The sequence below is a fragment of the Drosophila pseudoobscura genome, chromosome 4 (assembly GCF_009870125.1).
Source record: "Drosophila pseudoobscura strain MV-25-SWS-2005 chromosome 4, UCI_Dpse_MV25, whole genome shotgun sequence".
NCBI classification, from domain to species: Eukaryota; Metazoa; Arthropoda; class Insecta; order Diptera; family Drosophilidae; genus Drosophila; species Drosophila pseudoobscura.
Window position 1 is genome coordinate 14,139,660 of NC_046681.1, and position 23,497 is coordinate 14,163,156.

Sequence of the window (23,497 nt, forward strand, 5' to 3'; positions counted from 1 at the left end):
CCGTCCGACCCACAGAAATATACCGAGACAGCGTCAGGTTTTTTAGATATACCGTAACTATACCGATGAAAAGACGAACTTAGACCACTTAGGCGGATAAACAACTAGAGTTAAGCCACGGAAAATAACACTGTAGACCCATCCAATCCTTACTATTTACTTACAAAAATACCACTATTTCTTTTACCTGAACTGTGCTAAAATTCTTAGTTTCCTAATTTTCGTATTGTGTATTTTAATACCCACTGGTCGACAATGGGTTAAGCGTTTAACATATTCATCAATTTGAACCCTAAGCCCTGAACAAATAGTTGTATGCGAATGATGACTTAATTTCTTACATGATTGGCTAATTTTAGGGAATGAATTTTTGAATTTGTGTATCGAGCTAGAAATCAGCTAAGAAAAACTTTTATCGACTTCTGATTTCAGTATTTCATTTCATGGTGTGATTGGTTTTATTCGGTCACACTGCTAAAACATAAACAAACTGAATTGTATTTAATTTTTAATTTACATTAATAGCTAGAAAAGTAAAATGAATCCCCTAACAAATATGAAAAATGTGCTAAAACTCAGCGAGCAGGACCTGCAACAGGGGGTGGGGAAGAAGAGCTGGCACGACATGTACCGCGACTCGGCCTGGATCTTTGTGGCCGGCTTCCCGTACAACCTCTCCGAGGGCGACATCATCTGCGTCTTCTCGCAGTACGGAGAAGTGGTAAACATCAATCTGGTACGCGACTCGAAAACGGGAAAGTCCAAGGGCTTCTGTTTCCTGTGCTACGAGGATCAGCGCTCCACTGTGTTGGCCGTGGACAATCTGAATGGAATAAAAATCATGGAGCGGACATTGCGCGTGGACCATGTCCTGGACTACAAGCCGCCCAAGGAGAACGAAAAGATGGACGAGGAGACACTGCGTCTCTATATGGAGGGTTGTGCACCCAGGCCACAGATGGGCGATGTTAAGACTGAAAAAAAGGAATACAGAAACAAATTTAAAGGCAAATAAAATTGAATTTAACATAATTTTAAAGATATATTTCAATGTAAAACAAGTTGAAGCATTTTATTTATCATCGGCACTAGCAAAGGAATCCTCATCATCATCGGCATCGGAGTCCAAGTCCTCGGGACTAAGCTGACTGGGGGGGTTCAAGCCCTCCTCGAGCTCACGCATAATGCGACGCCTATAACGCTCATAGGCACTGCCACGCTCGCGATCCGTGTTGCAGAAATCCACATCATCCGCAAAGCTATCATTTGAGGTGTTAATTGAGTGGATATAGGGATCATGATAGGTGTTATAGCCCTCCGAATCGCTTGAGGTGACATTTCCATCTTCATCTTCATCGTCGTCTGAAGAGAAAGTGAAGGACTCTTATTAAGCATCAAGGATTGTTCAATATATGCCACGTACCGAAAACAAACTTGTTCATTTCACGGGCCAAATCGTCATCAGAGCCCATTGCTGCTTCCTCATCATCAGGATAATCGTTGGCATAGTAGTTCTCCTGATTGGAGTCCTCTGAATCGTACTCTTCATCGGCATCGTTGTAGCAATCCTCTAGGATTATATCTCCCATGGGTATAACGCTGTAAATATTGCGAAAAATGCATTCACAGTAGAGACCTTTTATGACCTTATAGAGTATGTAATTCTGGTTTAGGATGATGAGCGATGTACTTTTGTTGAATTCTAAGCAAATTGGAGGCTCATTTTTGTTGATATGTAGAGGAACCCCTCTCAATTTCCTTCTTAAATTGGAAGCTTTAAGAATTCTGTGCCAAATGTTACTCAGAAAAGTATTATTTCTAAAGAAGTTTCCCTCGAAATATTTTTTTGTTTGTTTTGCATTCATATCCAATAAAGTTCTATCAAAATTTGAATTATTTATTATAAATCTTGGAACTAAAAGCTTACTTTGAACACATCGGTGGAAAATATAGTATTTAAACAAAACCAGATGCATCTACACCATACATCTACTATAGAAAAATTCATTTACAGCGCGAGAAACCAAAGCGATATAGTTTCATGTTTTTATTAAAATCTCTACAAAATATTCAATTCAGATGCCTATATTATGCATCTGCCAAAAAAACATTCGACCTTTAGCCCCTGAAGCTAGTATTTTATTGCTTTCCTTCATTGAAACATCATAGTTTTTTTATTTGGTTTATTTATTCAGTTTATTTTTTGTAATCACGGGGGCAGCTCTAGACCCCAACCAACACTAAAAACTATGCACTTAATTAGACTTTAGCACAAGAGTTTCTCGGTTTACGGGCTCTGATTTCTGGGTTTTGTTTTGTTTTTTTGTGTGGAATGAAAGGAACATTAACGAAACGAAACGAAAAGAATAAAAGATCACTGGCGGGCAAACTGGCACGAAAATAATGGAAAAATCAACACAGAGAATATGGTATGGTGTGCGTATGGTCTGTCTGTGGTGTGTGGCATGTGGAACATATAGTACCTAAAAGCTATACAAATCGAAAGAACTTATGCTAGGAAATGGCATAGGATTAAGGCTCTACCGATTGATTGGTTCGTATGATGGGGCAGAGGGCAGGAGAGTCCAGTGAAGAAAATGTTTTCCTTTTCCATCTTTTTCAGGCACTAAAATGGCTTACAAAAACAGATTGTTCTACAGAGGTTATTATTATTATTGTGATATAATAATGTAAGAGTTTTCTCTAATTTCTTTACATTTTATGGAACTTTGGCACTAAAGATTTGGGACATTTATGGGATTTTCTATTAAGTTCTTAGCTTAGTTTTATGCTTCTCCATAATAGCGATACTTTGGGGCGGGGACTTGCCTTCTAGGAATTATCTTTCACATCGAAGAAATGCCTTGTCCTCTTACGGATTGCACTTAAGTCAATTTATATTATTTCTTAGGTTTGGGGAACAACTTTTTGCATTCCAGCAATTTATTTTGTCCTTGGAAAATGTCCTCAAAATTGGTCAGATGATTGTTCCATATAATAGATGAATCTTCCTCTTGTGTATACGAAACTTATGGAATTTTTCCTAGATTTCTTAGACGTATTTTTGATTTTTATAATATAATTATACCCAGTACTCAAAGATTATAGTTTAATTTTTTAATGTTATAGATGCATTTTCCACTTTAATCTTAGGGAAAATCAAGGGGTTTTCTACGATCTTGTATTTCCGATACCCAAAGAGTATAGAGCTATGCTATATTTGTTCTCGCTGAATTTAGATCCATTAAATCTCAAGAACAAAGAGTTTTCCAAGGACCACAGTGTTATTTTCCGCACAACTCAAGTATAGAATCGTTTCTTTTACTGCTTGATTTCATTTGAGGATCAAGGCGTTCACTTTCGGTATATGCAGATACGTCTTTTTCTAAATCTGATGTTTACTTAAGGATCAAGCAGTCATGTTTCAAAATAGATGCGTCTTCGTGTCTCTGAACGACTTTATCTACAAAATGTTTAGTGATGTTTTCAGCAAGCAGATTATTTTGATTATAAATGCATTTCCTGCTTATAGATGTATCTATCATCTAAGATCAAGCAGTGCTCCTTCGACGAATTGAGGGATCAATCAGTTTTGTTTTTTCGTCAACATAGAGTCATTTCCTTTTAAGTATCTGAAGATCAAGAAGATTCTGTTTCTACGTAGATCCATCTGGCTCCTTCATAATCATATATTCCGCTAAATACTTGGCATTCCCCTTCGTCATAGAAGGCTCAGCCGCCTGCTGTGCATTGACTGCACCATACATATTCGTACATTCATATCTCATATATCTAATGAATTATAAACCAATCAATCGATAGAATTTTAAACACTTTTTGTCATATTAGTGGGCGCCCACAGGAGCTGTGGTCGTGTGTGGCAGTCCTTTCTTTCTTTGGATGGGGGTTTTGTTTCTGCAGTTGGCCTCTCGCTCTCTCTGTCTCTCTTTGTGGCAAGGCTCTCTCTGTGGCAAGTTGAGCTGTGTCCTACCAGTAGCAGGTGTAGTAGTAATTAAACGGATAATTTAACCTTTTATAGAGAACGGAATCGATACGGAGTATGGGTGGATTATTGAGCAGTAGACATGATTGTTTGTTAGCTTTTTTTTGAATTAACATTAAAATTATTGGATAAATGCATAAATGAAACGACTGCCACGAGGACTACAAAATACACCACCCAACGAACAGGAGCGGGGGAGGATGCACACACACACACACCACCCACATATATACACACACACACACACAATCAAGCACCTACAAATACAAACAGCCATAACCGGAAACGGAAATGGAGAATGACGATGGCTTATCCGCTCTACATAAAGGTATTCGTGATGCTAAACGTTTGCTCATGTGGTTCAATGTGTATGACGAACCTTAGATAATTGTCATCCATCATATCGACATAGGCCGCTTGCATCTCATTCTCGGGTACATATAAATCGTAGACATAGCCAATATCCGAATCGGCTGGCTGTTGTTGATCATGCTGTAGGCCTCCTCCCGGCTGCAGTTGCTCATCCTCTGCTAGCTGTCCTCCTGCTGCTGCTGTTTCTGTACGTTGCTGCTGCTGCTGCTGTGATTCTATATCCAGAATTGTGATCTGTGAAGCTTCATCTGTACTGCTGCCGCCTACCGCACCCTCGCTCTCATTGGTGTCATCGAGTGTGGTCCTTAAACAGTTTACGACACGGAAACGTTGCTCGCGTGTGGTTTGTTGTGCCTCCTGGCGTTGCCTGTCCCTGCGCAGAGCACTGGCAATGGCCGCATCATTGGATTTCTGCTGTACCAACTCCTTGGCCGTGGCTTTGTTGAGTCGCGCCGCTGCAAATTGTTTTGTGGCGCTGTCATCCTACCAAAAAGCAGACCGAAACCTTTAGATCTACTAAATATCTATACCTCATGTATCCACTCACCTGCTTTGCCAGAGTGCCGGCAAATTTCAGCACGGTTGTTAGCTCGTCTTTGTCTGCGGCGGCTGCAGTCGGATCCGCCCCCGACAGTACTTGTGCTGTGGCCAAGGAATTCTCATCGTTGTGCAGTCGTCGCCGTTTCCCGTTCAGCACAAAGGCCGTGTGTGGTTCTTCATCAATACGCCGCTTAATACGCACCACGGCAGGCATTTTTCTTGATTTTTTCGTTAAAAATGTACAAACAATTCAATAAAACGATGTGGCAGTGTGACCGCGGATTTATCAATAGAATATACCGTCCGACACTCAGAAATATACCAAAATATACGGTATCATTTTAAAAATATACCGTAAATATACTGACGAGTTCAAGCTCTATTATTAATAATTATTATTTTGATTTTCCGTCGAATATTACTATCTATATAGAACATTTTGCCATGCCCACATAATTTTATACGATTGATGAATCAATTTTTTACTTAACTGGCTTGTTTTAAATACTTGCTTTTATTGGATGTTGTCTAAAAAAAGGTTTCAGGTTTCTTAGCTTTGCCCACATAATTTTTGTATGATTGACTAGATCATTTTGTTCAAGATTTACTATTTTTAAGTACTCTCATGCATTTTATTTTGACAAAAACACGGTTTCAACAAAAATGTTCAACAAAAAAACAGTAGCAAAGTTGTGTCGTCAATGTTAATGGTACTTGAAGACTTATTTCTTGTCAACAAGAGTATGGGCATTGTATATTTTTTCAAGCTGCTATCAAACGAAATTAATAAAGACCTTGTCTTAGATTGCACTTTTTTGGCCTCCTCATGAATTTGAAATATATATATTTTTGTATATTTGCCTGGCATTTCCTAATTCCATAATATCCTTCCCTAGGGTATGTTTTTTCCATGTTGCAGCAGCAACATATAAACTTAGTTTTTTCAAATATAACGCCAATAAATGGTTAAAACGGACGACGCGATTTTTGCTTCCAGCCAATGAAAATCGTCAAAAAGGAATTGCAAAACTTGTTGCTGTTGGAAAATAATATGAAAAGTATAACACTTGAATGGTATAAAGGAAGGGACCTCGGTATAATATTACAAGGTACAGGACGAGGAGGTTTCTATACCATATGTTATTGAATACACCTTTAAAAAAGAAAATTGATTAAATATATCATTATATACCGATATAGTGTAAATACATACTTTTTGGTGTCTATCAGGTGTCTATCTCTACTGGTTTAGCTTCTTAATGTTATATGTCTGGTGACAGTGTCCCTCTTTTCTTAAAGTGAGGAGTCGCACTATTAAATTTTGTATGATTTATGTTAGCTAATAAAAACAACAATTATTATGGGTATTCCCTATATCAATAAGGTCTTCGATAGTTTAAAAGACGAACCGTTTACCAACACTTACTGGTCCAGCAAACAGCTGTTTCGCGAATAGTGGTTTTTTTGTTGAAAGTCCTTGCGAAAAAACTACAACATAAACTTAATTTGGTGAGCAATGCACTGGGTACTACAGGTACCGTGACAGCGTAACCGGCATCCACCCCTCAATCCACAATTGCAATGAATCTGCGGCCGCGCTGCCGCAAATGGTTGCCGCTGGCAACGCAGCAGCTCCGTCTCCGCAACCTGACGCGTATCCAGGGATTCAACATTGTGTGCCGCCAATTGAGTGGAGTGACGGAGGCGGAAGTGGAAGCTGAGGCGGATTCGGAGGACGTGTTGCTTTACTATACGCTTCACACAGATAAGGCTAGTGAAGCACTCTACACGAGCGAGCGGCTGCCGCAGCGCCATCAGCAGCAAAAGTGGGCGGAGATCGGTGCAGACGGCGATGCCTGGCGGAAATCTAATGCGCAGTGTGTGTGCGTCAAGGTGTGGAAGCACTGTCCGTCAGCCAAGCGATCCGTTGGCCAAACAAGTGAGACTGACGACAGGACGAAGGACATGTGCGGGTAAGCGAGAGGTTCGTTCAAGGTTGTCGGCCAGTTCCGTAACGCTTTCGCCTTTCAGGGAGCATGGGAGACGCCCCGAACTGCTGTTCAGCTGGGGCGTATACTTCTCCGGCCTGATACCCCTGGCTCCTCTAACGATTGCCCAGTGCGGCCAGAACTGTTTGATTTTCCAAATGAATGGCGAACAGTTTGTGTCCCCGTCGATGATCAGCGAGCAGGGCCTGCATGCGCAGCTGCATCTGCACTATCAGAATTACGGGGAAGAGGAGAAAGAGGAGCAGCCGAAGGACCAGCTCGGCATCAACTCTCCCAACACCAGTCGCAGCGCGAGTCCCGTCCTGAAAATGAGCACGATGCGGCACGTCCAACTGAAGTGCCATCAGCAGGAGATTCGCCGCAGCTACAACCTGGACAAGCTGCTCTTGCTGCAGCGCCTGCAGCGACTGCAGCAGCAGAAGCTGCGCCACATGACTGAGATCGGCAAGGAGATTGCTCGCCTGAGCGTTCACTGCGTCACCAGGAACGAGCTGCGGCTCAAGCCGCGCACCACTTCCCTATCCGGAGACCACTCCCACCACATTCACCATTCCATGGGGCGAACGCTCAGCGTTCTGCTGGCCGAGCAACAGCAGATTGCCCCCCTGGCGCTGTACAATGCCCAGCAGCTCACCAAGCAGATTGAAGGTCTGCGCTGCAAGCAGCGGCTGCTCCAAGCGGAGCGCGAAACCTGCCAGCAGCGAAACGAGAAAGCCACCCTTCGTCTGAAGGCACTGGCTGAGAGAAAGGAAGCCCTGCAGCAGAAGTTGCACAGGCAGCGGCATCACCTCGAGAAAGAACGCCTAGAGCTGCAGTTGCTGCAGCCCCAGCACCTGGCTCAGCGGGATCAGCGACGCCAGATTATGCGGCAGATGGAACGACGCATGTCGACTTTGGTGCTGGAGCTGCAGGAGATCTACAACATCCAGAGCGTGGGCGGGGGTCAGCAGCTCAGCATTTGCGGAATTGCGTTCCCCCACATGGAGCAGTACACAAGTGATTCGCGGCAGGCGGCCAATGCCCAGGTCCTTGAGAATGTCTCACCGCTGGCGGTGAGTGCGGCACTCGGCTATGTGGCTCATCTAGTGCAGATGCTGGCCATTATCATGGACAGGCCCCTGCGGAACCGCATCCTCTACGAGCCCTCCAAATCGAGGATTGTGGACGAGATCAAAGAACTAACCTACACCACAAGAGAGTAAGTGCAGGCGTCGTATTTGAAAAGTATTCCTATCTTGAAATGATGCCCCTCTTTCGATCAGGTTCCCCCTCTATACGCGCTCCGTTCTGCCGTCCCAACAGACCAAATATGCCATCTACCTGCTGCGTCAGAACGTCTCCCAGCTATGCTTCGACATTATCGGTCACTGTGATCTGCGCAACACCTTCGGAAATCTCCTGGAGCTGTTCAGCACCTTGCGATATATCGAACGCACCCAGAGGGGCGACGAGACGGACAGTGGCAGGACGCGACTGGTAAATGGTCTGACAACCCCGGCGAACGCGCACTTGTCCCAGTCCCATTCATCGGTGGACATGAATCATGTGGCGCTGCCCACCACCGCAAATGCGGCCAAAGATGCCCTGCTCCAGCAGCTGCTGCCACCGGGCGTGAGTCAGGCTCTGGCCATCGAGGGTTATGCGTCAACGCAGCGGTATGATAAATAAAGTTATAGGGGGACCACTAATAATGATATCTTTATAGCATTTGTCGTTCAGTGGGTTCCTACTCGGATGGCGAGGATGAATTTCGACCCAGATTGGAGCACAACTATTCCAATTCGGACTCAAACATAGCCCTCCAAACGGAGCGCAGCTGAATGGGGAGCACCATACCAATATATCTGATGTATCGAGCGTCTATACTCGTATTTAAACACCCATACTCCCCGTACCATAGCCTAGCGATTAAAGCCCCCCAAAAATCAAAGCAATCTGCACAGCTGTATCCCAAAGTGATTGTATTAGTTGAAACACATTTGTTCTCCTTTAAATTATTATTAGATCGGATGTGTGATTGCTTTGAGAACAGCCCAAAATACGGACCGCGTCTACTGTGTGCATATTATTTTTAGTAGTCTAAGATCTCTATGTAAATGGCCGTTTATTGTTTTTTCTGCTAAACTAAGCTATAAATAAACATTAAACATTTTATACAAATTTGTTGATGCTTCAATCTTAATTCTTGGTTTAAATTTGAATGTAAACTTACCGCCAATCAGTGCTGTGTACTGTTAGCAGGTTTCATTTTTTATCCTCATTCAACTATTGAATAGTTGAATCGGGATCAGGATATATATACAGAAAACAGATCAAGTGCAGTAATATGTCAAAAACATGAGAGTCTGTGAAAACGATATTATAGCAGTAGCAACAAGGAAGCATGAAGAGCAGTTCTTTAATATTATTACGAAAAGGGGTATACAAATGTCCATACTTCGGTTGACAAGCAACAAGTCTTCAAATGCCACTTTGTTTTTGTGGATCTTTTTGCTTAAACCTTGTTTTAGACGCAATACAATAAAAAGGAGTTCTTAAAAGTAGCATATCTTGTGAAAAATGTATTCATCAATGTAATAAAATTGTGTAGGCAGACTTGAAGGTTCTATCTAGCTAGTAATATTTGACGGAATATCAAAAACGCAGAATATGTATGATGGAACTTAAATAATTCGACAGTATATTTACGGTATATTTAGAAAATAGGACGGTATATTTCTGCGGGTCAGACCGTATATTTTAAAGCGAAGTCAGGTAACACTGATATTCTTTCCCACACATCTCGCAAATTGCACACATCTCATAGTATTTTCCGGTATATTTTTAGACGCATTATGGATAAATGTGCACAATGTCGGAAAAAAGGGATGTCAAAAAGGGGATAACGGAAGTTTTCACACTGGCGCTTCCATGTGGCCTTATATGAAAAAAACGGGCAAACAATTTTGAAACGTACACATTTCCCCTTCAGGTGTCGCTCCTGATAATTACACAAAAATGTAGTTAATATTTAGCAAATGTGTGTTGAACGTGTATTTACCATGCAAGAAAGTGAATTTAGTGGAAATTGTTTGTTTTAACCTTATTTCAAGCAATGCAGTATAGACGAAAACTTAAGTTTAGGAAGTCTTGTAGGAAATTGATTTAATAATCGGATAAAATTATGAGTTCAGACCTGAGGGTTTTAGCTAGCTAGTAATATTCAACCGAATATCCAAAACGAGGAATATGATGCAACTTGAATAGAAATAATTCGTCAGTATATTTACGGTATATTTTGAAATTTGTGACGTACTTCGGTATATTTAAAAAAAAATAAAACAAAAACGTGTCACAAAAACAACAGAAAAGTTACAGTAAAATGTGCAATTCGCTCTTAAAAATAAATAAAATAAACCCCAAGCGTAAATGCTGACGAAATGTGAAGAAGCGGAAGAAAAATTTCTATTGCAGTGTGTGTGTGTGGGAGCTCTCGCGGGTGTGTGTTGGCTGTGTGTGTTTGCCAATGGCCTTTGGAGTTTACGAGTTTATTAACAAAAAATCATGTAGTCGGGCGTTCGATTGTTCGGTATCACTGGCGTTTATAGTGACGAATGGTAGCCGGCAACCGTTTTTGATGATAAGAAGTGTTTTAATCGTGCAACGCCACCACGAAATAAAGGTGTTTTGTTGATAGATGGGATTTACGGTTTTATGACAAACACACACCCACATGTTTACCGTTCAAACAAATCGAGAGAGGCGGCAGGCTGATAAGGAGCAGACTACTTCCAGCACGTGAATAGCGCCTTGAGGGGGGTCTCTCAGGGGAAACGTGGCAGAGAAATATTTGAAATCAACAGACTGAATCGACTTCGAAATCATAAAATATATAAGCAAATGCAATGCATATTTACAATTAGGTTAAAGGCAAAACATCAAAATTCCCCTATTTGAGGCAGGCGCGCAGCCAAGCAACAACAAAAACACCTGTGTAAACTCTCTTTCGCTCTCTTAAGATGGCTGAAAACAATGTGCCGCTACGAGACTTTGACGAAGAGAGCGACACCGACTCTGAGACAGAATTACTCATACGCAGAGACGTACGGACCGCGAGCTTCGCTGCCGCCAGCAGCAGCATCAAGAGCAACAGCAAAAACAACAGCAGGGGCAGACACCGCAAAAGCTCAACTGGTTATAGCGGTGTCGTCAACAGCAGCAGCGGCGGCGGCGGCAGCTTTCTGGGGAATCTCTTTGGGCACAGTCTTGGCTCTGCCGCCGGACAAATACGTTATAGAAATGAGCGAAGTCGCGAGCGCGCGAAATACTCGAACAGCAGCAGCAGCAGCAGTGTTTCGAAACTGGCGCAATTAACGCAGACGTCAGCGGGTGGCAGCGCTGTTGCTGGTTCCGCTGCTTCCGGCCCCAGCGGGGGTGCGGCCACAGGTGTGGGCGACAGTGCGGGAGTTGCAAGCGATCTTGGCAACGGGACACACAGCACCGTCATCGATCCGGAGAACGGCTCGGCCACCGTCTTCTACCAGAACAACCGCCGACGGAGCAAGGGCCGCAGCTTCGGAAGCATCTGCAAGCTCTGCCTCTGCAGGTGAGTGAATGCTTGGGGTGCCACGTTGCGTATGCGCAATATTTACAGCGAGTGTGGCAACAAAAAACTACAATAAAAAAACAGATGTTTTAAAAAGAATTGTGGTATTTACTGAGTTTAATTCGGAGATAAGAGTATGTGCACCCACATGGGTTCCTAAAAGCGGATAGACTACGTTAGAGTGAAATCTCTTCTAAGCGGACAGCAGGGTTTCTAGGAAGTAAATGGAGTGTTCCATTACTGTTTCCGCCTTAGGAAAGTGTCCTCAAAATAAAGATTGTTTTACTGATTGTAAGCCATTCTCTGAGGCACCGAATTATCGACCATTGACCTTTATTCTTGACTTATTTCAATAACTTTTCCTATGCCAAATTGTTCCCTTCTAGACAACTTGTTGCCCTCCCTGCCACTGTTCATTATTACAGTGAAGTCTCTATTGAAAGGACGCATAAACTGGGGCTCCGCAGATGTCTTCCCACATATGATTCGCTGTATTTGGGTTTCGAAATTGTTGCGCCATAAGAACAGGCAACGTCTTCTGTTGCAGTGCGATTTTCTTATGGTCGAAAGCTTTTACGAAAAACATTTCCAAGAAATCGTTCTAGTGTGCTCTCTCGGTGAATTTTGAAATGTGAGTCGCGATGTGCCACACATTGTATATGTATATGTGTAGCCGATCCCGAGATATATTTTTAATTTACCTAATTAGAAAGGAAAACGCTAGAGAACATGGGAACATAGCAGGGCACGGGCACACACTTGTAAGTGGTGCAAATCGATAAACGTGACAGACAGATCCCCGGACCGTCGACCGTCGACCGTCGCCGTAGACCATTCCAGCTTTCTGTTGGGTGAAAATGTTGCAACAAATAGAAAGAAATACAAACCAAAACAAGACTATAAATAGTGTCCGAGCGACAACTGTCGGCTGATAGGCAAAAAACAAAAGGAAAAACTCTTGTTGGACTCCAAATGTTGCAAGCACCAGCCCAGACCAACCCAAACCTCCCCCAAATTTCTCTCTCTCTTAAATCTAATCGATGTTTGCCGTGCCGTGCAATTCGTTAACTCGAAAACAGCTCGAGAAGTCACATCAAAAAAAAAAGACTCACAAAAACAAAACCAGTTCCCATCATATCCATGGGTACTGGCTTAAAAACAATACACGAAATGCTGTTTTCAAGGTTTCTAAATTATACAAACGAGTTCCGCAGAAGAAGAAGTCGCTTAAAGGTGTTTGTTCCTCTTTTTGTTTTTTGTCGGTCGATTCTTTTTGTGTCAAAAATTGAAAGTTTTGTTCCTCCGTGCGGCGGCTAATCAGAAGCAGGTCATTCTTTTAGCCGCAAAAAAACGGAGCACAGAAATCCGCATTGCGTCGAGAGTCAGCTCGTAAAAATTATGAGTGTGCGTCTCGAAAAAGGGTTGGGCATACTCATAAGTTATCATTTCATAAAAGTTTAAACAAATCCAATTATCTGCCAAAACATATAACTGTACTGAAAGAATGTCAAAGAGAATAAAAGAACAGTAAGAAACCAACACTAGTTGACGTTTTACAACACTTGTGACACTTCTATCACCGAATCGTTCAATCAGCAAATTACAAGCGTATGAAGTTCTGATTAGTAACTGATTAGTAGTTATTCCTTATAATATATCAGAACTCTTATGACCCTTGCGGTCTTTGCAGAAAATATTTTGTAACTATCTTTATCATTAAATCAATTAATTTTGTAAAATACTTGTACATAGCTCTCCTTGAAAATATACCGTCTGATTCACAATAACAATTTACCCACAATGTTTCATTGGCGCAAAAAAATCCCTGAGAGATAGATAATACATCAGCAATATTTATAAAACAAAAGTGCAGCAATCTGCTGTTGAGATTGTCTCTGGCTTTGTAATCATGTGAGCAGTAAAATGTGTAATTCACTTTTATTATTGAACCTACGAATGGGCTCAATGTCTTCTCTTTTGATTATTTGTTCAAGCATTCAAAATCAGCCTCTTTTTCGATACCACTGACCATGATGAGAGTCTTGAAACCCTCGCACTGGCTTCAGCTTCATCTTCAGTTTTTCTCAAATTTTTCGACACCCATTTGCTGGAAGGTTTTTGTTTCTTTGCGGCCCGGCTGTTGCCTGGTTGCCTGGCTTTTGTCTAGGTCTAACTTTTGGTTGGGCTTTTCGCTTGAATTTCACCGCTCGACTCGACTGGGCTCGACTCCGATTGCCGTTTCGGTTATATGAGGCTCAAAGATTTCGACAGCCCGATTAGAATTGCAAAGTGAGGAGGCGCCATGCGGCACATTCGTTGTTGTTGTGGCAGCACTGTAGTGGAACCAACAGAGCGTTTATTTCCCCTATTTTCCTATTCCCCCACACATAGTATTTACAGCTACACATTTTTTCCATACGCAACAGATGTGGATATAAATTCCATTTGTGCCGAAAACGCGGCAGACGGTGATAAGGTTTTTCCATCTCTATTCTCGGATTGTTGTACTATATTGTTTCGGTAATTCATTTAAAACTAGAACTGAACTATACGTACTTCCATAAGCAGCACATTCACTTTTGCGGATAAGGTTACGCTGTATCAATGTGACCCTTCACTTATGGGAAATTTGTACAGCGAAATCAAACTTTCATGATTCTAAGAATGCGCCTAAACGAAACAGGTACATCTATGGAATATTTCTTTGGGAATAATTAGGGGAAGAAAGCAGTACAAGAGCAGATGTTCATACGCTGATATCATTCTCGTAGTCAATTCATGCCACAGGGAAAATCATCGTACTATTCGATCATTCATTTTTCCAACATATCATATATCTATTGTTTTAATAAGAGCATGAAGTTCCTTCACAGGCAATAAATTGATTGGCAATCGACGTACATATGTATGATTAAACTGATTGGTTGGAATATTGCTCATTGGAATATTATTGCTCATATTAGGAAAGAGGTTTAGGCTGAGAAAATGTACCCTATACAATCTCTGTAAGTCGACTTTTTAATTATTTATTTCCATCCCCAGGATATTTTGAACTATTTAAGCCACTTTTGCGGATTTCTAGAAATCACCCGCCCACTCACGGGGCTAATTGGAATTGGCATTAAATATGGCCATTTCCAACTGGCGACAGACTTTTCCCGTGCTCGTGTTACCGCCATCGCATGGAAATTAGTGCGCCGCCAGGCCCCACATGCCCACATGCTCCACCCCCCGCTCCACGCCAAGCTGTCAATGGCAACGCCTCATGATATTATTTTTAGTTGTTCTGTTGGCTGTTTGCGAATGCAAACAGTTGGTGGGAAATAGAGGAAAAGCGACAACGATTGACGCCCGCAATGGGCTCTGCCACTGCCAACGCTCTGCGCCACCCACTGGGAATGTGGGCTAATAACCAAACGCCAGAATGTAACATGTGGGCTCACTCGTCATATCTGCTGTACCTTTTACTCTTTTTCATACCCTTTTAAAGGGGGGGTAGAAAAAAGGTTTAAAGCTCCCAGGTGGGGCAGACCCTCCCGCGTTTCGTTCTTTTTAAATAATCTTGGTTTGGAAAACCTTCATACTTATGTACACAACTCAGCCAAAAAGCTGCCCGTATAGTTTTATATGAGGCACTCAAACCCTACAGGGGCAATAAAGATTAGATATATTAGTAGATAAAATCTGGATCAGGTTGGATTAATATTATTTAAAGAATTAATAAAAGAATATGCACTTTATGGGACTTTTGGCCTGATCATCATTTGAAGGTTGAACTTTACTTCTTTTACCATCTTCATAATATTTTCCATTGAAGGAACTGTAGCAATAAGAAAATGAATACGATAAATCGTAATTATAAAGATCGTTATTTCTGAATAAAAAATGTTTACCACAATAAGCAATTAAAAAAACACCAACCACCTCCTTGATTAACCGCGCAGTATCTTGAATGTCTATTGAATATCATTATCCCGGTCCAGTGTGGAAAACTTAATTTTCAGATGATTACTTAGTAAATCTCCGCCTGTTCCTGAATACTCTCCCACCGATTTGAGTTCTTAGGCTTCGCCTTCGCTCCCTACTTGAAATCATCGAAATGAGCATAGCTTGTGGCTCCGTGCCCATCTCGAAGTTTTATGTACAACTCGTGTGGCTGGTTTTGGGTCATTATATAGATTTTTTCCAGTCCCAGAAAGAATTCTCCCCTACTTTCCTGCGTTGAATGTCAGCAAAAGCCAAAATATGATCAAATGATTTTAAATGGAAATCTCATGTTAATATAAAAATTCAGCAAAGTCTGATAAGAGTGTGCAGGATTAATAAAATGTGTACATTGACCCTGTTGACCTATACACCCACTCATACCCACTCACTTATGTATTTAATATGAAATATGATTTTTAATTAATTTCATATTTAGATTGAATATTTATCGTAATTTAATTATTTAGCCGTACTCGTAGCTTTCAGCTAATAATGTCCCATCCTGAGTCTTATCCGGTCCCATCCTCCCATACGTTGAATATGCCACCCAGCCATCATTCATTCATTCATCCATCTGCAAAGGCGGCTCCTCCTGTATGCGAGTGCGCCAGGTGGTGCATAAATTATACAAATCATTCACTCAGTTCTTCAATTCTGTTCAGCAACTATTGTACTTTCGATGGGAAAGAGAAACCTGCTCGGCCCGGTCTGGTTTGGTAATAAGTGTGGAAAATTTTCCACCACACACTTTTCCGGGCATTCCATTGTATTGCAGGGGGAAATCTACGAAAATTGGTGGATATTTTTACTCATTTCTGATGGATCTACGGGCAGATAGATTCTTAAGCTTGAAGATGATTGAAATCTTTCCTTCAGACATCCAATAAACTGGATTGGAAATGGTTCCCACTCCATGGATTCCCTTCCTCTTGCTAGATTTCATTTATTCCATGAAAACTGCTTATAAGAATTGTTGCAAGTACGGATGTACTGCAAACGATGGACAGTTAATGGGAAATGCAATAATGGGATGCAATATCGGATTGAGCAATCCCATCAATCCGCTTGTGTCATAATCTGCTGATGTCTACAAATTGTTTCGAAATTTCCAGTTAATTGCTCAGACTGAGATGCAGTGCTGTGCAGTGTACTTATTTTTAATGTCAACGAATGCCATTTTATTCAAATCGAAACTGAATGAGTACGCGATTGAGTTGAATCACATTGGCCGATAAGTGAATCAGGAAAGGCACATAAATGTTCTAGGCACACACACTCGTATTTAACGACAGTGACACACTTTGTGCTTATGGCAGAAACTTTAAAGCTAAAAAGCGCTGACATCTTGTCGGCTCTCCGTCCCTTTGAAGTGCCCTGTGAGTCATTTACTGAGGGCCAGAAGATGGAAAAACAGTGCCAGAAGATTGTAGAAGGTGGAAGGCAGAAGGTGAGCGAATTCCTGGCCCTTTTGTCTGGGCAAATTCTTTTGGCTGTCGCCAGTCATTGAACTCTTATGTGGTTGTATGTAGCTGTTGCTGTGGCTCTTCTTTTTTGATGGCGTTTTGGCAACTTTTTCTTATGAGATCATAACACGAAATCGTGCTAAGAATGTGCGTGTTATTGACAAAACATTCAGTCGCAAGAATCCAAATAGAATTCCTATTCGATAGCCATAAACATCTAGAGAGAAAACAAGTTTACACAGAGCGTCGAGAGAGAGAGAGGAGTTGAATGGAGTTGGCACAATCTCATTATGCCACAATATTGCGCTGATCTAAGCAACTTAAATGTAGACAACCAGCCCACCGACAAAAGCTTATTTAATTAACGTCTCGGTGCGAACGAAAGCGATGTGAAGCTGCTCCGTCAGCAGTCGGCGACAGCGACAATCGTAAATTTCCATAACCCGTCCGATGGCATTTAAATAGAGCGCGCTCGACAGGGTTGCCAATGCCCAGGCCGCAGTCATGTGGCAACTCTTCAGTGAATTGTTTAGTGGTCTCGCGTCCCTTTCCCACTCACAGGCTACTGCTTGGCTTATATTGATTTCTGTTTTCATATGGAAATTTTCAATTACTGAATATTACTGAATTTCAATATTACTGAAACAACAGAAATATGTTGTCTCGACCATTTTCGACCAGTGGTCATTAAATATACAAGAGTAATTCTTATTAATATTAGTATTCTACTTTTTGACTCAAGTTGTTATCCTGTTTAAATAAAGGGAGCTTAAGTGGGCTAAGCTCGTTTTTTTATCGGTATATTTACGGTATATTTTGAAAATGAAATGGTATATTTCGGTATATTTCTGATGGTCTGACCATATATTCTATCGCGGTCACACTGTACGGAATTTTTCATGTTTTGTGCATAAGAATTTTGCAATTTATTTTATTTTTCAAGTGCTTGTGTGTGCGTCATGCCCCTGGACAACAGTCGTGTGCCCTGAGCCGCGCGTATAAATATGTAAAAGCCAAGTTTTAACGAACTAAAAGCAAAACAAAACGAAAAGCAGCTGCCGCAAAGAACAAAGGACTTCAAACAGCAGACTGCATTAGATTCGATTAGGAAAAGCCATATGAAATCCACATCCAACCAGATGGATGATGCCACATCGCAGACCTCGGCTACAACGCCCATGACACGGGAGAATATTCCGTTGCTAAATCGCCAGCGTAGTCGCTGGTATCTATTCAGGTGAATCATCGTCATCCCCCGCTGGCCGGACGTCATGTTGATTTTCGCATTACTTAAATTGGGGGCAGGAGGGAAGTGTTATCATATTGGCACACATAAAGGCTTTGGAAACAGACAACAATTACAGCTAATCGGTTCCCTGTCTGACCACCTCTCGTGCCCGACTTTCTCACTCCCACTCGCACACCCACACAAATTCTATTAAGCACTTCTTAAACGAGACAGCAGCTGATTTGCAGAAATCGTGACGTAGTTGGAATAAGTAGTGCACATTTTTTGCGTGCAGAATTCCGTTGCATTGATGCAGATGGATTTGCATTCTCATTGACTGCTACCAAGCAGCTGCTGTTTCGTTTGGCCAGTGCTTAATGGCTGTCGTGTGAGTTTTCACTTTTGTTTCTTTTCGAGTTTTTATTATTGATTTTTTTTTCTGTTCAAGGTCGCCTCCCTTTGCATACTGTTATGGACTCGAGGGGAATACGATTGAAATTTGAATTAGCGTGAGACTGTAGGGGGAAAAGCGGAACGAATGATAGATACTGAGATGATAGAAAATAAATTAACAAAAGTAAAAAGAAATAGTATTTTTAAATTTAAAACAATTTGTATGCCTCCCTGGATGTTCCGCTTGTGCCCTCCTTCAGAATCGTATCAAAAAGAGGGCCAGTCAGAGTATGCGGAACGGCTGACAGACAGAAAATATTGACATTGATTTGGGAATCTGGGCAGAAGAATGCTCCTTAGCTTTGGTCGGATTAAGAGCATCTATATATTGATATTCTTGTGTCTTTACAGCTGCTGGCGAAAATGGTTCAGGCCACGGGAACTGCGGGCCCGCACCGTCAACCTGGGAAGGGTGAACACGGAGAAGTTTCCGCCGAACGAGATCCGGAACCAGAAGTACAACTTCATTACCTTCCTGCCGCTGGTGCTATTCGAGCAGTTCCGCTTTTTCCTCAACCTGTACTTCCTGCTGATGGCCCTTTCGCAGTTCATTCCGGACATACGTATTGGCTATCCGTACACCTACTGGGGACCGCTGGGCTTTGTTTTGATGGTGACCATTTGTCGTGAGGCCGTCGACGATTTGCGGCGGCACCAGCGCGACCATGAGGTCAACTCCCAGAAGTATAAGCGACTGTCGGCGACCAATGGCAGCGGCTATGAGATGGTTCCCAGCTCCAAGCTGAAGGTCGGAGATGTCATCATTGTGGAGAAGAACGAACGAGTGCCCGCGGACCTTATCCTGCTGCGCACCAGCGATCGCAGTGGCTCTGTCTTCGTGAGAACGGATCAGCTCGATGGCGAGACGGACTGGAAGCCCCGCCTGGCTGTACCGTACACCCAGAAGCTCAGCCGCGACTCCGAGCTGCACAGCATCGATGCTAGCTTCTATGTGGAGAAGCCCCAGAACGATATACACAGCTTCATTGCCACCTTCTGCATGACGGACGGCAGCGAGGACACCGGCCTCAGCGTGGAGAACACGCTGTGGGCCAATACGGTGGTGGCTGCCGGCACAGCCACTGGCATTGTCATCTACACGGGCTGCGAGACCCGCAGCGTGATGAACAACTCCCAGCCCAGGTCCAAGGTGGGTCTGCTGGACATGGAGATCAATGGATTGACAAAGGTAACAAAATCTACCTACTAAGAACAGATTTAATTTGTTTTTTCCGTTCTTTCAGGTTCTTTTCTGTGCCGTGTTGGGCCTGTCGCTGGTCATGATGATGCTGAAGGGTTTCGGTGGACCCTGGTACAGATATATGTTCCGTTTTGTCCTGCTTTTCTCGTACATCATTCCGATCAGCCTGCGGGTGAATCTGGACATGGGAAAGGCCTTCTACTCGTGGCAAATGCAGAACGACTCCAACATCCAGGGAACTGTGGTGCGCTCCACAACCATACCGGAGGAGCTGGGCAGAATCTCCTATGTGCTGACGGACAAGACGGGCACCCTCACCCAAAACGAGATGGTCTTTAAGAAGATCCACCTTGGGATTGTCTCACACGATGCGGACACCTTCCATCACATTGGCCACATTATACAGAAGCTCTCGGGAAACATAATGCAACAGCAACAACAGCAGCACCAACAGGGCAGCGTCTCTAGCTCCAGCAGTGGGGAGTCCAACACCGCCACCAAACCGATTATGTTTGCCGGCAATCGCATGCGGCGACCCGAAGGCTGGCGTGAGTGGGAGGCGGTGCGCGCTTTGGCCCTGTGCCACAATGTGACCCCCGTTAGTGATGAGGAGGACAATCGGTCTGTGTCCACGGCATCTACGGTCACGGGCGGCAACAACTCTCCCACCAAATCTGTGATAAACATCGAGGCCCCAGGCAGCACAGACACAGAGCATCAGTACCAGGCAGCCTCGCCCGATGAGATCGCGCTGGTCAAATGGACGGAGCAGGTGGGATTGACGTTGATTGCCAGGGATCTGAATACCATGACACTGCAAGTGAAAACCCCCAGCGAGGACAGTAAGTAGAGACAGTCGTATAGCACTCGTATCCCAAGTAAATGCCTTTTTTTCCAGACGATATCCTGCTACACTATCAGATCCTACAGCTGTTCCCCTTCACAAGCGAAAGCAAACGCATGGGCATCATCGTGAGGGAGAGCAAATCCGGTCAGATAACGTTCTATTTAAAGGGCGCCGATGTGGTAATGTCCAGCATTGTGCAATACAATGACTGGCTCAGCGAAGAGTCGGGCAACATGGCCCGCGAAGGTCTACGCACATTGGTCGTGGCCAAGAAGGTGCTCACGGAGGAGCAGTACTCCGACTTTGAGATGCGGTACAATGCGGCCCGCTTGAGTATTACAGATCGCGTGGCCAAGGTGGCCGCCGTGACCGAATCGCTGGAGAGGGAACTGGAGCTGCTCTGCCTCACTGGGGTGGAGGATCGCTTGCAGGAGAATGTTCGACCAACCTTAGAGCTGCTGCGCAATGCGGGTGTTCGGGTGTGGATGTTGACGGGAGATAAGCTGGAGACAGCCTGCTGCATTGCAAAGTCTTCGCAGCTAATTGGCCGGAACCAGGGTCTGCATGTACTGCGCTCCGTGAAGACGCGCACAGATGCCCATCAGGAGCTGAATAGCTTCAGGCGCAAGCAGGGTCATGCCCTCGTCATTGAAGGCGAGTCTCTTGAGGTTTGCCTGCAGTATTATCGACCAGAGTTCCTTGAACTGGCTACCGCCTCCCCGGCTGTCGTCTGCTGTCGATGCTCGCCCACCCAGAAGGCCCAAGTGGTGGCGCTCATCCAGAAGCACACGGGCAAACGCACTTGTGCCGTGGGCGATGGTGGAAATGATGTCAGCATGATCCAGCAGGCGGACGCCGGCGTCGGCATCGAAGGACGCGAAGGCAGACAAGCCTCCCTGGCTGGCGATTTCAGCATTCCGCAATTCTCACACATTGCCAAGCTGCTACTGATCCACGGTAGGCGGAGCTACAAGCGCTCGGCGGCTCTTTCCCAGTTCGTCATCCATCGTGGCCTGATCATCACCACCCTGCAGGCAGTCTTCTCGGCAGTTTTCTACCTCAGTTCGGTGGCTCTGTATCAGGGCTTTCTCATGGTCGGATATTCGACATTGTATACCATGTTCCCGGTGTTCTCGCTGGTGCTGGATCAGGACATCACCTCGGAGACGGCTGTCACGTACCCGGAGCTATATAAGGATCTATCAAAGGGTCGGAGTCTCAGCTATAAGACCTTCTTTATTTGGGTTTTGATTAGTATATACCAAGGCGGTGTCATCATGTACGGCGCCCTGATACTCTTCGTGGACGAGTTCATACACATTGTGGCCATCAGCTTCTCGGCTCTGATCATGACTGAGCTGATCATGGTGGCCCTCACTGTGCGCACTTGGCACAGGTGAGTTCCTACGAAGAATACGAGCTATGAGCATTCTAAACTGTACCTTTTTTTTTGCAGACTAATGGTGCTGGCAGAGCTTTTCAGCTTGGCCCTTTATCTCATTTCACTGGCCGTCTTGCACGAGTATTTCGGTAAGTCTGCGACACTTGACTGGGCAGAGCCAGCTACATTACTAACCTCGTGTTTTTTTCGCCCGCAGACTGGGAGTTCATCTGGTCGTACGACTTCCTTTGGAAGGTGTCGCTCATCACGCTAGTGTCCTGCTTGCCTCTGTACATAATCAAGTTCTTGCGCAAGAAATGTTCCCCGCCTTCCTACTTGAAGCTCTCTTAGATCCGATGGCTTCTATTCCTCAATAGTTACCCCCGCCTAAAGATTTAATTTCTGTGTTTGTGTATGGTTTAATGATTATTAAAATCTATTACAATCTGTCGTCTCGTTTTGCCAGAGCCCAACCCAATCCCCATATACGTGATATAAAGTTAAATTGACTCTCCTTCGACACCTTTGCACTCTTCTTGTTTGTTGTTTTTGTTTCATTTGTAAATTTTCACAAAAATGCAAGAAGAAAAGTGAGGCATTCTACTATCGTATGATTATTAAACAAAACTAATTTTAGTTTATAGGCGTGTGAGGAGTAAAAGAAAAGTTTATTATTATATTTTGTCATTTTTTTGTATACCTGTGTGTATTTGATTAATATTTAAGTCGCAGTAAACCAAATTATGTTACTAATTATTTAATGTTAAAGAAAAATAAAATACGAATTGTATCTATGACTAAACTTAAAAAAACACTGAAATCAATTATGAGAATGTACGAAACAAAATGTAAAACGACAAATAGATTTTTGTATTAAGGTTTAGAAATCGCATTGGATTGTGAAATAATGACTTATAAATAAATATAAAATATATATCTCTATTTACATAAATGCAAATCACTTGTAGACTGAAATCTGAGGTTTGTTGGCAAATCTTGAGGTATAAGTGCAAAGTTGTCATTGGGTTGTCTCCAAACATATATGTATTCTGCCTATGATCAGCTGGACTTCCCAAGTCATATTTGAACCATAAACTTTGATATCTTCTATGCCCATAGTCGGATATTGGATTTTTCTAGAACACACATTCAAATATTTCAAATAAAATCATACGCGAAGATCCTTTTTGTCATTGACAAAAGTACTATAGGTCAAACAGAATAAGGGGTCATCGCAGGTAAGAACAATATTTGAATAATACTCATTTTATCTAATCTGATTTGGACAGGTAGAAGGACTACACACAGCAAATGCCGTCAAGTACACCAATAAAAAAACACCGGCTTGTGTGCAAAACGGTTGTAGATAGCTTTCTTGTTCCGGTGGCAATATTTGGTCGATCGGTAGGTGCTAATCCTTAAAAAAAA

The 23,497-nt window shown here is 43.1% G+C and overlaps 4 protein-coding genes across 6 annotated transcripts; 3 read left to right on the forward strand and 1 right to left on the reverse strand.

Annotated features, from left to right (window-relative positions):
* The first annotated feature begins 441 nt into the window (after positions 1-441).
* LOC4816203 (RNA-binding motif protein, X-linked 2) lies at positions 442-1,032 on the forward strand. The gene has a single exon (XM_001355715.3). The coding sequence runs from the start codon at positions 539-541 to the stop codon at positions 1,013-1,015; it is 477 nt and encodes a 158-aa protein (XP_001355751.2). The 5' UTR covers positions 442-538; the 3' UTR covers positions 1,016-1,032.
* Positions 1,018-5,218, reverse strand: fs(2)ltoPP43 (female sterile (2) ltoPP43). Of its 2 annotated transcripts, XM_001355716.4 has the most exons (4): positions 4,923-5,218; positions 4,383-4,858; positions 1,424-1,599; positions 1,018-1,362 (listed from the first exon to the last, which is right to left on the reverse strand). In XM_001355716.4, the coding sequence occupies exons 1-4, from the start codon at positions 5,127-5,129 to the stop codon at positions 1,073-1,075; spliced, it is 1,149 nt and encodes a 382-aa protein (XP_001355752.3). In that variant the 5' UTR covers positions 5,130-5,218; the 3' UTR covers positions 1,018-1,072. The 2 variants fall into 2 exon arrangements, with proteins under 2 accessions (XP_001355752.3, XP_015036904.2); XM_015181418.2 differs by lacking the exons at positions 1,018-1,362; positions 1,424-1,599 and adding an exon at positions 2,200-4,030.
* Positions 5,219-6,329: 1,111 nt separating this feature from the next.
* On the forward strand, positions 6,330-9,021 carry Uvrag (UV-resistance associated gene). The gene is made up of 4 exons (XM_001355717.4): positions 6,330-6,888; positions 6,947-8,122; positions 8,187-8,579; positions 8,630-9,021. The coding sequence occupies exons 1-4, from the start codon at positions 6,497-6,499 to the stop codon at positions 8,742-8,744; spliced, it is 2,076 nt and encodes a 691-aa protein (XP_001355753.3). The 5' UTR covers positions 6,330-6,496; the 3' UTR covers positions 8,745-9,021.
* A 1,247-nt stretch (positions 9,022-10,268) lies between these two features.
* On the forward strand, positions 10,269-22,930 carry LOC4816194 (probable phospholipid-transporting ATPase IIB). 2 transcript variants are annotated; one of them, XM_001355718.4, is made up of 6 exons: positions 10,269-11,509; positions 18,992-19,829; positions 19,885-20,683; positions 20,740-22,084; positions 22,145-22,218; positions 22,287-22,930. In XM_001355718.4, the coding sequence occupies exons 1-6, from the start codon at positions 10,923-10,925 to the stop codon at positions 22,418-22,420; spliced, it is 3,777 nt and encodes a 1,258-aa protein (XP_001355754.2). In that variant the 5' UTR covers positions 10,269-10,922; the 3' UTR covers positions 22,421-22,930. The 2 variants fall into 2 exon arrangements, with proteins under 2 accessions (XP_001355754.2, XP_015036905.1); XM_015181419.2 differs by lacking the exon at positions 10,269-11,509 and adding an exon at positions 17,830-18,196 and having other exon boundaries at positions 22,287-22,516.
* Positions 22,931-23,497: the final 567 nt, after the last annotated feature.